This window comes from Aquarana catesbeiana, linkage group LG08 (genome assembly GCF_042186555.1).
Source record: "Aquarana catesbeiana isolate 2022-GZ linkage group LG08, ASM4218655v1, whole genome shotgun sequence".
In the NCBI taxonomy this organism is placed as follows: Eukaryota; Metazoa; Chordata; class Amphibia; order Anura; family Ranidae; genus Aquarana; species Aquarana catesbeiana.
The window spans coordinates 82,233,570-82,247,586 of record NC_133331.1 but is presented as its reverse complement, the minus strand read 5'-3'; the positions used below and the strand labels follow the sequence as shown (position 1 = coordinate 82,247,586).

General features: G+C 45.0%; 1 protein-coding gene across 1 annotated transcript in view; it reads right to left on the bottom strand.

The window, feature by feature from the left end:
• The window catches only part of DNTT (DNA nucleotidylexotransferase), a 670,580-nt gene that overhangs the window by 470,716 nt on the left and 185,847 nt on the right, over positions 1-14,017 (bottom strand). The window contains exon 4 of the mRNA XM_073596073.1: positions 4,596-4,766. Coding sequence (XP_073452174.1) covers positions 4,596-4,766 — 171 coding nt within the window. The remainder of the gene's footprint in view (positions 1-4,595; positions 4,767-14,017) is intronic.

Sequence of the window (14,017 nt, the reverse complement as noted above, 5' to 3'; positions counted from 1 at the left end):
GGTGGGGGACCCAAGAAGGCTGCTCTGTGCAAAACCATTGAACAGAGCAGGTAAGTATAAGTATGGCAGTACTTTGACGCTAAATACCGTTGTTATGGCAGCAGCTAGCTGCCATAATCCCAATATTTTTGGGAATGGTGAGTGTTTCTCTTTAAGATAAAAGTGGTCTCCGCGGCAGATTCGCCACGAGATCACTTTTTCGGTGGTGGCAGAGGTGCCCACACCCCTACCGCCACACTTCGGTCATCTCTACCGCTTAGGGTGACCACATTTCCAAACTGCCATTCAGGGACGACCCCCCCCCCCGCGCGCCGCCCAAAAAGGATGGTTTTTGGGACACGGAGGAAGAACGGAGGGAGACCCAGAGGAAGAACGGAGGGGGACACAGAGGAAGAACGGAGGGGGGCAGCAGGATGGAGGGGGACAGCAGCAGAATGGAGGGGGACACGGAGGAAGAACGGAGGGGGGCAGCAGGATGGAGGGGGACAGCAGCAGAATGGAGGGGGACACGGAGGAAGAACGGAGGGGGAGAGCAGGATGGAGGGGGACAGCAGCAGAATGGAGGGGGACACGGAGGAAGAACGGAGGGGGAGAGCAGCAGAACGGAGGGGGACACAGAGGAAGAACGGAGGGGGACAGCAGCAGAATGGAGGGGGACACGGAGGAAGAACGGAGGGGGACAGCAGCAGAACAGAGGGGGACACGGAGGAAGAACGGAGGGGGACAGCAGCAGAATGGAGGAGGACACGGAGGAAGAACGGAGGGGGACAGCAGCAGAACGGAGGGGGACACGGAGGAAGAACGGAGGGGGACAGCAGCAGAACGGAGGGGGACATGGAGGAAGAACGGAGGGGGACACAGAAGAAGAATGGAGGGGGACACAGAGGAAGAACGGAGGGGGACACGGAGGAAGAACGGAGGGGGACACAGAAGAAGAATGGAGGGTGACACAGAGGAAGGACGGATGGGGACACGGAGGAAGAATGGAGGGGGACAGCAGCAGAACGGAGGGGGACACGGAGGAAGAACAGAGGGGGACACGGAGAAAGAACAGAGGGGGACACGGAGGAAGAACGGAGGGGGACAGCAGCAGAACGGAGGGGGACACGGAGGAAGAACAGAGGGGGACACGGAGGAAGAATGGAGGGGGACACGGAGGAAGAACGGAGGGGGACACAGAAGAAGAATGGAGGGAGACACAGAAGAAGAATGGAGGGGGACACAGAAGAAGAATGGAGGGGGACACAGAGGAAGAACGGAGGGGGACACAGAGGAAAAATGGAGGGGGACACAGAGGAAGAATGGAGGGGGACACGGAGGAAGAATGGAGGTGGACAGCAGCAGAACGGAGGGGGACATGGAGGAAAGATGGAGGGGGACAGCAGCAGAACTGAGGGGGGTGGTGGGGGTCTCTGGGGACAGCAGCAGATTTGAGAGAGGGAGTGTGCTGTGTGCATGCATTGCTCACTGACTGTGGAAGTTACACTAACCTTTCAGGACGTACTCTGGCGGGCGGACCTCGTGGGCGGGAGGGAGCCGGAGGGAGGACTCGGACGAGGAGGCGGCTCAGTCAGGACTCAGTCACGGGCAGGCGGGCAGCTCGGAGTCGGCCCGGGTTGCGCTGCCGCTGGCCGCTGGCAATGTGCGGCTGCTGTAGTCGGCTCGGCGGCGGCTCCGGGTTCGGGACTGGCAGGCACCACCACTGACTGGGGCTGGGCACAGGGCACTGGGCAGGCTAGTAAGCGTGGACTGGACTGGCTCTGCTGGCAGGCTGGCGGCTGCTCTCTCTCTCAGCCGTAGCGTGTAGAGTCTAGAGTGCGCCGTGCGGGTGCCCACTGCACTGACTCTCCCACGTGACTGACGGTGCCAGCTGACGTCACTGGTTGCTAGACGCGGGGCGGGCGGCCCTAGCCTAGCAACCAGTTAGCTGCGCATATCTGTGTGTGTTTAAGGAAGTATACTGTACTGTAAAATGATAAGGGTGGCAGTCGGACTGGTGCAAGCCGGCGGTGTGTTTTTTTTTTCATTCCGGGACACTGTATTGTCCCGGAATGAAGGTACCCGGGACACGGGACAAAAAACTCAAATAAGGGACAATCCCGGGCAATCCGGGACACGTGGCCACCCTACTACCGCTTAACGGAGCCGTCGGTAGCAGCAGAGACGATCGCGTCCTGTCACCTCACTGCCTGGATGCTGAGTGAGGGGAAGATGGCCCCCGCTCGGCTCCATAGCATTGGAGGGCGGAAGGGACGAAGGAGAATTTGTTTTTTTTTATTAGATTTTAGTGTAAAATGATCGGAGGTCTTTCATGCTTTTTTTCTATTACAAGGAATGTTTACATTCCTTGTAATAGGAATAAAAGTGACCCATTTTTTTTTTTTTTAAAAAGACAGTATCAAAATAAAAAATAAAAAGTAAAATAAATGAAAAAAAAAAAAAATTGTAAAGCGCCCCTCTCCCAACAAGCTTGCGAGCAGAAGTGAACGTATACATGAGTAGCGCCCGCATATGAAAACAGCGTTCAAACCACACATGTGAAGTATTGCTGCGATCGTTAGCATGAGAGTAATAATTCTAGCCCTAGACCTCCTCTGTAACTCAAAACTGGTAACGTGTAGAAATTTTTAAACATCGCCTATGGAGATTAAGGGTAAAAGTTTGTCGCCATTCCACGAGCGGGCGCAATTTTGAAGCGTGACATGTTGGCTATCAATTTACTCGGCGTAACATTATCTTTCACAATATAAAAAAAATTGGGCTAACTTTACCGTTGTCTTATTTTTTTATTCAAAAAACTGTGTTTTTTAAAAAAAAAAGTGTGCTTGTAAGACAGCTGTTCAAATACGGTGTGACAGAAAGTATTGCAACAACCGCCATTTTATTCTCTAGGGTGTTAAGCCTCATACAGACTGTCAAATTTTCTGCTGATTTTTGTCTTCAGATTTACCAAAACCATATAATATGAGGTCAAACCTTAGGAGTTTCAATTTGTATGCAATCAGGCAGGCCCAACTTGGACTACGTGTTTTTTTATTAACCCCTTCCTGCCGAGCGTACGCAGATGTCCGTACTCGGCTTTCGGGGGTTATACCGGGATAATGCCCGCAGCTGCAGGCATCATCCCAGTATTGTTTTTTAGAGCCGGCGATCAGCTATCCAGGTATAACAACCGATGCGGCTAAAAGCCGCTCAGCTGTTATACCGGAGGAGCGGGAGGGGACTCCCGCCGCCTCCCGCCGCCTCCCGCTGCCTCCCGCCGATCTTACCGGGCCTCCCCTTCCATCGGGAGGCCTGATGACCAATCCACCGCCTCCGGTGGCTAGGGACAGACTGGAACGAAGCCGTGAGCGGATTTGTTTCAGCTTCCTAATCGTAAACACAGAAGTGACGTCATGACGTCACTTCCCGTTTACTCGGCTGCCAATGGCGCCGTTTAATAAAAAATATACAGTATTCAGAATCGCCGAAAACGGCAATCTGAATACTTTGAAGTGCAAAGGAGGAATTTGGGGTCTTTTAGACCCCCGATTTCTCCATAAAGAGTACCTGTCACGCCTATTACTGTCACAAGGGATGTTTACATTCCTTGTGACAGTAATAACAGTGATCACATTTTTTTTTTTTTAAACACAATTTATTAATATAAAAATAAATAAGAAAAATAATTTTTTTAAAGCGCCCCCGTCCCCGCGAGCTCACGCAGCAAAGAAATGGTCTTCAAATCACACATGTGAGGTATTGCCGCGATTGTCAGAGAGAGAGAGCAATAATTCTACCACTGAACCTCCTCTGTAACTCTAACCGGTAACCGTAAAATAAATTTAAAGAGTCGCCTATGGAGATTTTTAGGTACCGTAGTTTGTCACCATTCCACGAGTGCGTGCAATTATAAAGCGTGACATGTTTGCTATCTATTTACTCAGCGTAACAACATCTTTCACATTATACAAAAAAATTGGGCTAATTTTACTGTTTGTTTTTTTTAAATTCATGAAAGTGTCCCCTTTCCCAAAAAGTTGCGTTTAAAACACCGCTGCACAAATACCGTGTGATATAAAATATTCCAACAATCGCCATTTTATTCTCTAGATTCTCTGCCAAATGTCAAAAATAGACTATCAGCAGAAAATCTGATAGTGTGTATGGGGCTTTATAAAAAAAATAAATAATGTTTGGGGGTTCAAAGTAATTTTCTAGCAAAAAAAATTATTTTAACTTGTAAACAACAAGTGTCAAAAAGAGGTTCAGTCCTTAAGTGGTGAAAGAAAAAAATCTTTTAGAACCACTTTAATGTAGCTGTAATGATCCTTTTATAAAGCAAGAGCTTTACTACAACAAAGTTGCTTTGTTTAAAAAAGTTCACACTCACTGCTGCCAAGTCCGGCAACCATTCACAATTATTAAGTGAGGGTAGACAAATTATAGCTGTCTTGTGATTGGTTGATTCTGCAAACTATTACAGTCTGCATTGTTTTATAAAATGAAGCCCTTAGTATATAGTAGTAATATTGCAAAATATTACGGAACAAGATAGATGGTAATAATTTTTTCATGACAAAACCTTCTTTCCCAAATAAACACTGTGTCCTTACTTCAATGATGTATTTCATCTGCTGTCCCAGGTGAGGCAAGCCTTCCACATCTTTCATTGTTACTATAGGAAATGAAAGTGATTTAAGTACAGCTGAGGCTCTCTGATAGGCCTTGCGAGGTCCTGTATTTTCCAAAAATTCATAATTTTCTGCCAAGATATCAAAAGCAATCTAAAAAAGAAAATGGGGAAAATAAATATCTTCTATAATCGCGCATCATGCATTATATAAGTAAGCTCTCTGTTATATACTCTTCAAAGTAAAATGTTATTAGCTTTGCAGGCAACTCTCTAAAGAATACCTAAACCCAATCACTAAAATCTCATAAAAGTTTTACCATGTTAATATGATTTTAAAAGTTGTTTTCAGTCTTTGTTGCATTTGCAACTGTAAAATATGCTGCCATGTAGGTCGTTGTTCAGGGATTTATGAGGGGACAATTTCTCCCAATTGTACTTCTACGTTGTCAGGTCCACTTGGGGTGTACAACTGCTTTAAAGAAATTGGGGCGAACATACAGAAGCAGCTTTAGCTCACTTGTTTAATCTTTTAGGAGGCATCAAGTTTCAATGAACTTATTTTAATTGAACAAGGTTTAAATGTTTGTTTAGTCCAGGGGTGCACATATAAGGACAAACACCTACTTTACTTAAAGAGAGATACTTACTTTATCACTGGCTTTGGTAGGCTCCATACAAACAGTCCCCTGTAGGCTCCTCTTAAAAGCACTTTGAACTGCAGTCATTTGCCTGCCCCTGGCACCTGCAATCCATGGCAGACCAGAGCTTCAGGGAGAGGAGGAGAGTGCCAGAACCAGCCAAGTGAGAAGTCAGGTAAGTTATAATGTCTGTGCATCTACCCCCTAGACAAACAAGCTTTTAACCCTTGCAGTGCAGTTCCCCCACTACAGGAGTTATTTTGTCACATTCCTAGGGTTCAGGTGTAAAGTTATTTATGTCTATCAAATTTTTTTTTCTGGTTTTGGGGAGAGCAGGGAAGGATTCAAACCCTGTCAGTTTTTTTATTGCTTTCCCGGGGGGCTCTTGGGGAAGCCTAAAACCCCTGTTAGCATTTTATTGCTGTCTTCATCACCATTGTAGATTTCCCCACATTGTAACAGAACAGCAATGGACCTATCAAATTAGTCTATTGAGTTCTATTATTTTGCTTATTGTTCCTGATTATGTTGCTGGGGCAACAACAAATGTATGGCCTGCTGTGGCCATAGATATATTTTGAAGATGTATTAAACCTTATTAGATATCATCATTATCTATCAATTTAGGCTCACATCAAAACTAACAGAGGCTACAAAGTAGATCTACTAGGAATATGTCAGTAGCCCTTCTTAGGTCCATCAGATCTAAAGCAAGCTGTATTCAAATGATTGCTATAAGCCCTGTTGGAAGAATGGTATATACCAGAGGTACTGAATTAAAATTCACAGGGGTCTGGTCAGAAAATTTTTCTTCCAGTGGAGGTCCGAGTGTCATATTGGTGCTATGACTCCACATGATATCCTCCACATCACAGCATCCCATGCACATCACAGCCCCCCCCCCCCCCCCCACACACACACACCTTTAGTGCCCACACACATCACACTTTGTGCTTTTTTTCTTTCAACTTTATTGAAATGTCAAAATACAGCTCAGTTGCAGTGCAAAGAAACAGTATGCATTTTGCACGGCACTGCTCAGCACTCAGGGGCAATTGTTTTGTATTCCCCTTGCAGAGACCTGTGTTTTACTAGTGCAGAAATCACAGACCCTCTTTTTACATCAGTGTCCTCAGTCCCCCCTTTACATCACAGACCCCCTTTTACGTCATTATCCTCAGCCCACTCCTTCACATCACATCCCCTCCCCCTTTTACATCACAGGCTGCCTCATCACAGACCCCTTCATTACAGACTGACCCCATCACAGACTGATGCCCCCATCACAGACTGAACCCCCCCAATCACAAACCCCCCATCACAGACTGACCCCCCATTACAGACTGACCCCAAATCACAGACCCCCCATCACAGGTTGACCCCCCCCAATCACAGACCCCCCCCATCACAGACTGACCCCCCCAATCACAGACCCCATCACAGACTGACCCCCCCAATCACAGACCCCCATCACAGACTGCCCCCCAATCACAGACCCCCATCACAGACTAACCCCCATCACAGTCTTCTCTCAATATCAAACCCCTGTCCTTTTCATAACATAACAGCACAGCACTCCCCACAGAGCCCTACCTTATTCACACAAGACATTAAGTGTAGTCGCTCTGGACAATGGGTGGAGATTTTTCATGTTAAAGGTAGGTGATTGATTGCTGGGACCACCCCGCTGCCTTGCAAGCAATCACCCACTTCTTAACTTAAAAAGTCCCGCCCTTTGTCCAGAGCGGCCACGCTTCATGTTTTGTGTGAATAAGACAGGCAGTGCGGGGAGAGGGGAGTTCAGTGATATTACAGAAGACACAGACCTGCCGCGCCTGCCATGCTGTGAACATAGCGGCAGGGGCAGGCGGGCGAGCCGGTGATGGAGAGAGGACACACAGAAAACTACTTGGCAAGGCTGCGGTCCTGGAAGAATGACCACTGGGGCCAAAACAGGACCGTGGTCCATCATTTAATGACGCCTGGTATATACCATAATAACACTCATAGACCAGTGCCTAGGGAGACAGCACCAAGCATTAAAATATGCAAATTGGGATAATTTGTTTTTACTTTCTTCCTTTGTCTGTATATTTATGGAAATCCCATAACAAAACTATGAGTGAGATTCAAACAATGTTGAGATGAGTATTTATGGTTCACAAAGCATGAACTCTCTCTCCTTTTTTTTTGTTTGGTGGTCTGTATATTGAAATGCAGTCCTGCACAGTGTAGACCATGCAGTCATTTGCCTTAGGAGCTACATAAAGTGTACAAGAAAACAAATCATACTATTGCAATAAACTGTACTTAAAGCTGATTTCCAGGAATGCAGCTACTTTGTAAAAACTGCAGGCATATCATGATTTAAGTCCAACGAGGTGCCTGTCGCCTCATAGGCTTACCTCTTTTACTTACATCTGACAGGTTTTTTGTGCTCCAGGAAGATAACATCCAGAGCTCCAACACTGCTCACCGTAGTCTCCGTTCCTTCAAGAGCAGAGCTGCTGGAATTGCTATGCCCGCCCCTCCCCTTCTTCTGCCAATTCACAGAAGCCTTTGTATTATATTAAGACATTGAAATACAAAGGCTTCTGAGAATGGGCAGCAGAGGAGAGGGGTGGGCATAGCTGCTCTCCTCTCACAGCTGACAGCTGAAATGTATCCTACGGGAGTGCAATAAACCTCTCACATATAAGTAACAGAGATAGGTCCCTGAGGTGACATGTGCCCAATTAACTCAAAGTATGCATTTTTTTGCAAATTTGCAAAGTTGCTAAATTCTCAGCATTCAGCTTTAATTAGAAAGTCATACCAGTCTAAGCTAATGAAAGGTCAGCACATGCAGGACTAAAAAGGATCTGATTTAGGTAATGTGGAATGCCTATAAGCTACAGGAGAAGAAATTAAAGATTTTCATATAGAAGAGCTACTTCTCAGTGGTCTCCCTGACAGCTATGGAACACTTGTTACAGTACCTGATGCTTGCTCAGATGATGAGGTTACCATTCAATGGGGTGCAGCTGTGCATGGTAGCCAATCAGCTTCTAAAGGCCCATACACACTATAAGAAAATCGTAGGAAAATGTCCGTACGGCGAACAGTCAGCCGACTATCTGATCATTCGTATAGTGCTTTCCACAGTCGATTCCGACTGTTCGAATGACAAAAACTGAAGGTAAAGGCTAGATCATTTTTAATGTACGAGAACACATCTGATTTTCATTTAATTAGTACAATTTTCATCCAAAAAAAGAATACATTACAATTCAATTCAACACATTACATCTCTTCCAAAGTTGTATTCTGTCGTCTGAGAATTCTTATAAATTAAGTAACCTCTTCATTTCAATATGAAACTAGCATGCAAAAAAAAATAAAAAATTTGGACGATCATTCATCTGATATTCTCATTGTGTGTACGAGGCTTCGTTTCAGCTTGTTCAATTAAGCTTCGACAAAAAAACCTATTTCCATGGAGAGATTCACCAGATTTTGCACTATCCAGTTTTAGTAAATCAATCCCAATATGTGTAAGGCAAACCTGTGGTTAAATATAAGCAAAAAAACGATAAGCTATAAAAGACCGACAATTTTGAAAAAAATATGTATTTAGTTTCTGCTATAAAACATTTCCAATAAAAAAATATAAAAAAATCGAATTTCTTCATAAATTTAGGCCAATATATATTCTGCTACATATTTTGGTAAAAAAATCCCAATAAGCGTATATTGATTGGTTTGTGCAAAAGTTATAGTGTGTACAAATTATGGGATAGATTTAGGGACTTTTCATTTTTTCAAATTTTCTACTAGTAATAGCAGTGATTTGCGATTTTTAGTGGCACTGCAACATTGTGGTGGACAAACTGGACACTAAGTGACACTTTTTGGGGACCAGTGACACCAGTACAGTGATCAGTGCTAAAAAATGCACTGACAATGTATAAATGACACTGGCAGGGAAGGGGTTAACATCAGGTGCAATCAAAGGATTAAATGTGTTCCCTATTTGTGCTTTCTAACTGTAGGGGGGGGTGCTTTGACAAAAGGAAAACAGAGATCCATGTTTCTTAGCCTTTCTGGCAGAACAATGATCTGCCTTGTTTACATAGGCAGACTGTCGTTCTGCCTCTCTACGAATGATCGCTGGGTTTCCTGGCGGCCATCATGGCCAATTACAGGGGGAGCATGGCTCCGGTGGCAGCGCACGCGCCTTTGATCTGAGGACGAGAATAATGTACAGGTACGTAATTTTGCGCTAAAGGGCCGCCCTGCCGCAGTAAATATATGTGGGGGCAGTCCTGGAGCAGTTAAAGCCTCAGCTCAGCCTCCTGTTTTTACTGCTCTGCAGCTGCCAGTGTGAAAGAGTCCTTAGGGCAGAATCTGCACTAAGAACAAATGACTGCAATAATAGTAATATGCAGCATGAAACATGTGAATTTTTTTGTGTGCAAAAAAGACAGGTCACTTAAAGGCAAACTGCAAAATTTGCAAAGTTAGAATAAAGCAACTCAAGAGACAAGTTAAACAATATAAGGCCAAAAGAACTTGCTTCAGATACTGAGTGCACCTTTCACTCCAAATCGGATGCCTTATCTTTTCTCACATGGTGCGTTGATTCTGGAGCCACAAGTCATATGACCAATGATTAAAAATGTCTGCACTCAGCTTATTTAAAGCAATACAGAAAGATTTACAACAGCTAATGAACAGTATATGGTTTGAGAAGGAATACGGAAAAGTTATCTACACTAATTTCTATATCAAACAGTCTCCAGAAAATTATTTTTATGTTCTTACTCTTGAAAGTAAATTCCGGTCAGCACAAAAAAGTTTACAAAGCAAAGACATGCATTTACATTCAGAGGTAACAGCTGCATTATCACAAAAAGAGACCACATATTAGCAAAAGAAAAGAACACAGATGAACTGTATCAGCTGAAGTGCAGTGAACTGGTTACCAATAAAAGCAGAAAAACAATTAAAGCAGTGGCATAAAAACTGACCCACACAGTCAAATAATGAAGTGTACTAGCTGCATAAGCGGAAAAATGACGAAGAAATATAGTAGCAACAGCAGTGGTCTACCTGTTACATGGTAAATATGAAGTATCATATAAACTTCAACAAAATCTTACCCAAGCAAGCAAAAAATTTGGCAAAATGCCTAAAATACTCCAGGCACATAATTACACAGTACACAAGTAGCAAAAAAATTTAAATTTCCTATCAAATACTTACCGTAATTTTCCTTTCCTGCCTCCATAACAACCCTATAGGACACTTCTTCCATAAATCTTTGCTCTGGGCTACCAGCCGTGTTCTGTAACTAGCCTACTCCAAGCATTGGGAGGGGACTACTGCTGCCATGGAGCCTATCAGGAAAGGAAAATTACAGTAAGAATTTGATAGGAAATTTTCCGCTTCCCTGACAGGCTCCATGGCAGCATACGTGTGGGAAATAACTCGCCATACACACCCGGGTGGGCAAATTCTGAGCAAAGAAACCAAAATGTATTTAACACCGTCAATCGACAGTACTTGCAAACCAAAATTAACAGATAAGGCAGCTGGTTCAACACAGTAGTAAGACATAAATGTGTTGATAGAAGACCAGGAAGCCGCTCTACAGATTATTTCAGGAGCGACATGTCGAGAAGCTGCCCAAAAGGTCGAGATACTCTGAGTTGAGTGTGCTGTCACTGCTTTTGGAGGAGCCAAGCCCTTCGCTTTATAAGCCCTTTGAATGGTCTGTACGATCCACGCAGCAATGGATCTAACTGAAGCCCGCATTCCTTTGTTTTTCCCGTGGAGAAGGATGAAAAGAAAATCTGATTGTCTAAAGGGAGCTGTGACATCCAGGTATTGTTTAAGAGTGTGACCCACATCAAGGGGGTGGACATCTTGAATTTCCATTGACCTAAAGGTGGGAAGCCTAATTTCTTGATTTTCATGAAAAATTGTGGTCACTTTAGGGTTCGACCCCAGCATGGGAATTAACACTGCTCTGTCTGGAAAAAAGCTAGAAAAGGCTCCTTTGAACCCAGGTTTCTGATTTCAGACACTCTTTTAGCTGAAATAACAGCCACCAGGAAGGTGGTCTTGAGTGTAAGATCTTTCACTGAGAGAGGTTTGTCAGGATCTGATCCGAGCTTAGAAAGGAAATCCAGAACAAGAGGGGAGATCCCACTTGGGGAACCTTGGCTTCCTCTGAGGCCTAAGCCCAATAGCACCTTTAAAGAACTGGCGAACAAGGGAGTGATTAGCCCATGAAATTCCATTAAATGCCGAGATAGCAGATACTTGTACCCGAAGTGAGATCACTGCTAGGGACAGATCTAGACCTGATTGTAGGAAGCCAAGAATGTCCTGGACTGTCGGAGCATTACAAGGGTTAGACCTGGAAGACATGTGGTGTGAACCTGGTCCATATACGTTCATAGACTCTGTTGGTGCTTTTCCTTCTGGCATTAACCACTTGTGGACCGCCGCATGCCGATGTACGTCCCTACTTTGGGGGCAGATATCATTGTTATGGCAGCAGCTAGCTGATAAAAGTGGTCTCTGCGGTGGATTCACCGCGAGATCACTTTTTTCTGAGGTGGGAGAGGGACCCCCCTCCCGCCGCGATCCGGTGCCCTCCGCTGCTTACCGGAGCCGTCGGCAGCGGCAGAGGCGATCGCATCTGTCCCCTGGGCTGACATGGAGACGAGTGAGGGGAAGATGGCCCCCACCCATCTCCATAACACCGCAGGGCGGAAGCGACGTCGAAACGTCACTTCCGCCCATAGCTCTTAAAGGGCCAATTTATTTTGTTTGTTTTTTTTAAATGACATTTTTTTTTTATTATTGCATTTTGTGTAAATATGAGATCTGAGGTCTTTTTGACCCCAGATCTCATATTTAAGAGGTCCTGTCATGCTTTTTTTCTATTACAAGGGATGTTTACATTCCTTGTAATAGGAATAAAAATGACACTTGTTTTTTTTTTTAAAACAGTGTAAAAATAAAAAGTAAAAGGTAAAATAAATAAGAAAAAAAATGTAAAACGCGCCCCTTCCCGCCGAGCTCGCGTGCAGAAGCAAACGCATACGTGAGTAGCGCCCGCATATGAAAACGGTGTTCAAACCACACATGTCACCTATGAAGATTTTTAAGGGTAAAAGTTTGTCGCCATTCCACGAACGGGCGCAATTTTGAAGTGTGACATGTTGGGTATCAATTTACTCAGCGTAACATTATCTTTCACAATATAAAAAAAATTGGACTAACTTTACTGTTGCCTTATTTTTTAATTCAAAAACGTGTAATTTTTCCAAAAAAAGTGTGCTTGTAAGGCCGCTATGCAAATACGTTGTGAAAGAAAGTATTGTAATGACCGCCATTTTATTCTCTAGGATGTTAGAAAAAAAATGTTTAATGCTTGGGGGTTCTAAGTCATTTTCTAGCAAAAAAAAAATGTTTTTAACTTGTAAACACCACATCTAAAAAAAGAGGCCCGGTCTTAAAGTGGTTAAGGAGGGACGGAATGACCTCTTCTGGACAACCTAGAGCCTCGAGCCCTCCCCCCTCAAGAACCAAACCCTGAGGTGCAGGTGAGAAGGACAAGCATGCAGAGTTATGCCCTGAGATAGTAGGTCTGGCCTGAGTGACAGGGGAATTGAGGCCCGATAACTGACGAGTGTCAGGAGAGGAAACCATGGCCTGTTGGGCCAGAAATGAATTACTGCTATGACTTCCACCTTCTCCATCCTGAGCCTCCAGAGAAACTGCAGTAGCACCGGAGGAAAGGCGTAAGCTTTGTGGAACCTCCACTGGTCCGTGAGAGCATCTATTCCATACGCCTGAGGGTCTCGGAACCTCAAGCAATACTTCGTCAACTTGCAGTGGATGGGGATGCAAAGAGGTCGACTTCTGGAGACACCCCCAGGGTCAGGAGCCATTCGAACACCTCGTTGTTGTTCATCTGAACACGAGAAAGGAAGTCCGCCTGTACATTCTGGATCCCAGGTATGTAAACAGCTGAGATGTTAGACGAGTTCTTTTGAGCCCAGCTCATGATTGGCTCCATCTCCTGTAGTAGGGACCAGATGCGGGTTCTTATGTAGGCCACCGCGGTTGTATTGTCCAACCTGAGCATCACTGAGGAGTTCAGGAGTTGTCAGATGATGGAATGCTAGAAGCGCCTGAAAGACAACCCGCAGTTAAAGGATGTTAGACAATCCTGAGAGAAGGGAAGTTCCATCTGCCCTGTGCTACTTCTGATAGGCAATGAGCACCCTGCCCTTGTTGCTGGCATCTGAGGTTATCGTGACCCATGTGATGGGAATGATCGAGTGGCAATTGCAAAGATTTTTCCCCTGCCACTGTGCCCACTTCACCATGGGAATAGTAGCTGCCATGGTGCCAATCACCTTCAAACACTGGAGGGCAGAGAGATGAGATGAAGCGAGGGCTGAGCGGATTCTGTCTCAGACTACTACAATCTTCTCCTCAGGCAGCGAGATGGTGCCCTCCACCATGTTGAAATGAGCTCTGAGAAATACAAGGAACTGTGGGGGTTCCAGGTGGCTCTTCTCTATATTCAGAAGCCACCCAAACTCCTGAAGGGTGGAGATGACCAGGCTCCTGTGCTCTAAAAGTTGACTTTTATTTTAAGCTAGGAGAAGGAGGTCGTCTATGTCAAACCCCTTTGACTCGGAGCAAAGCCACAACAGCTAACAAGACCTTGGAGAAGACACGAGGTGATGTTGTTAGACCG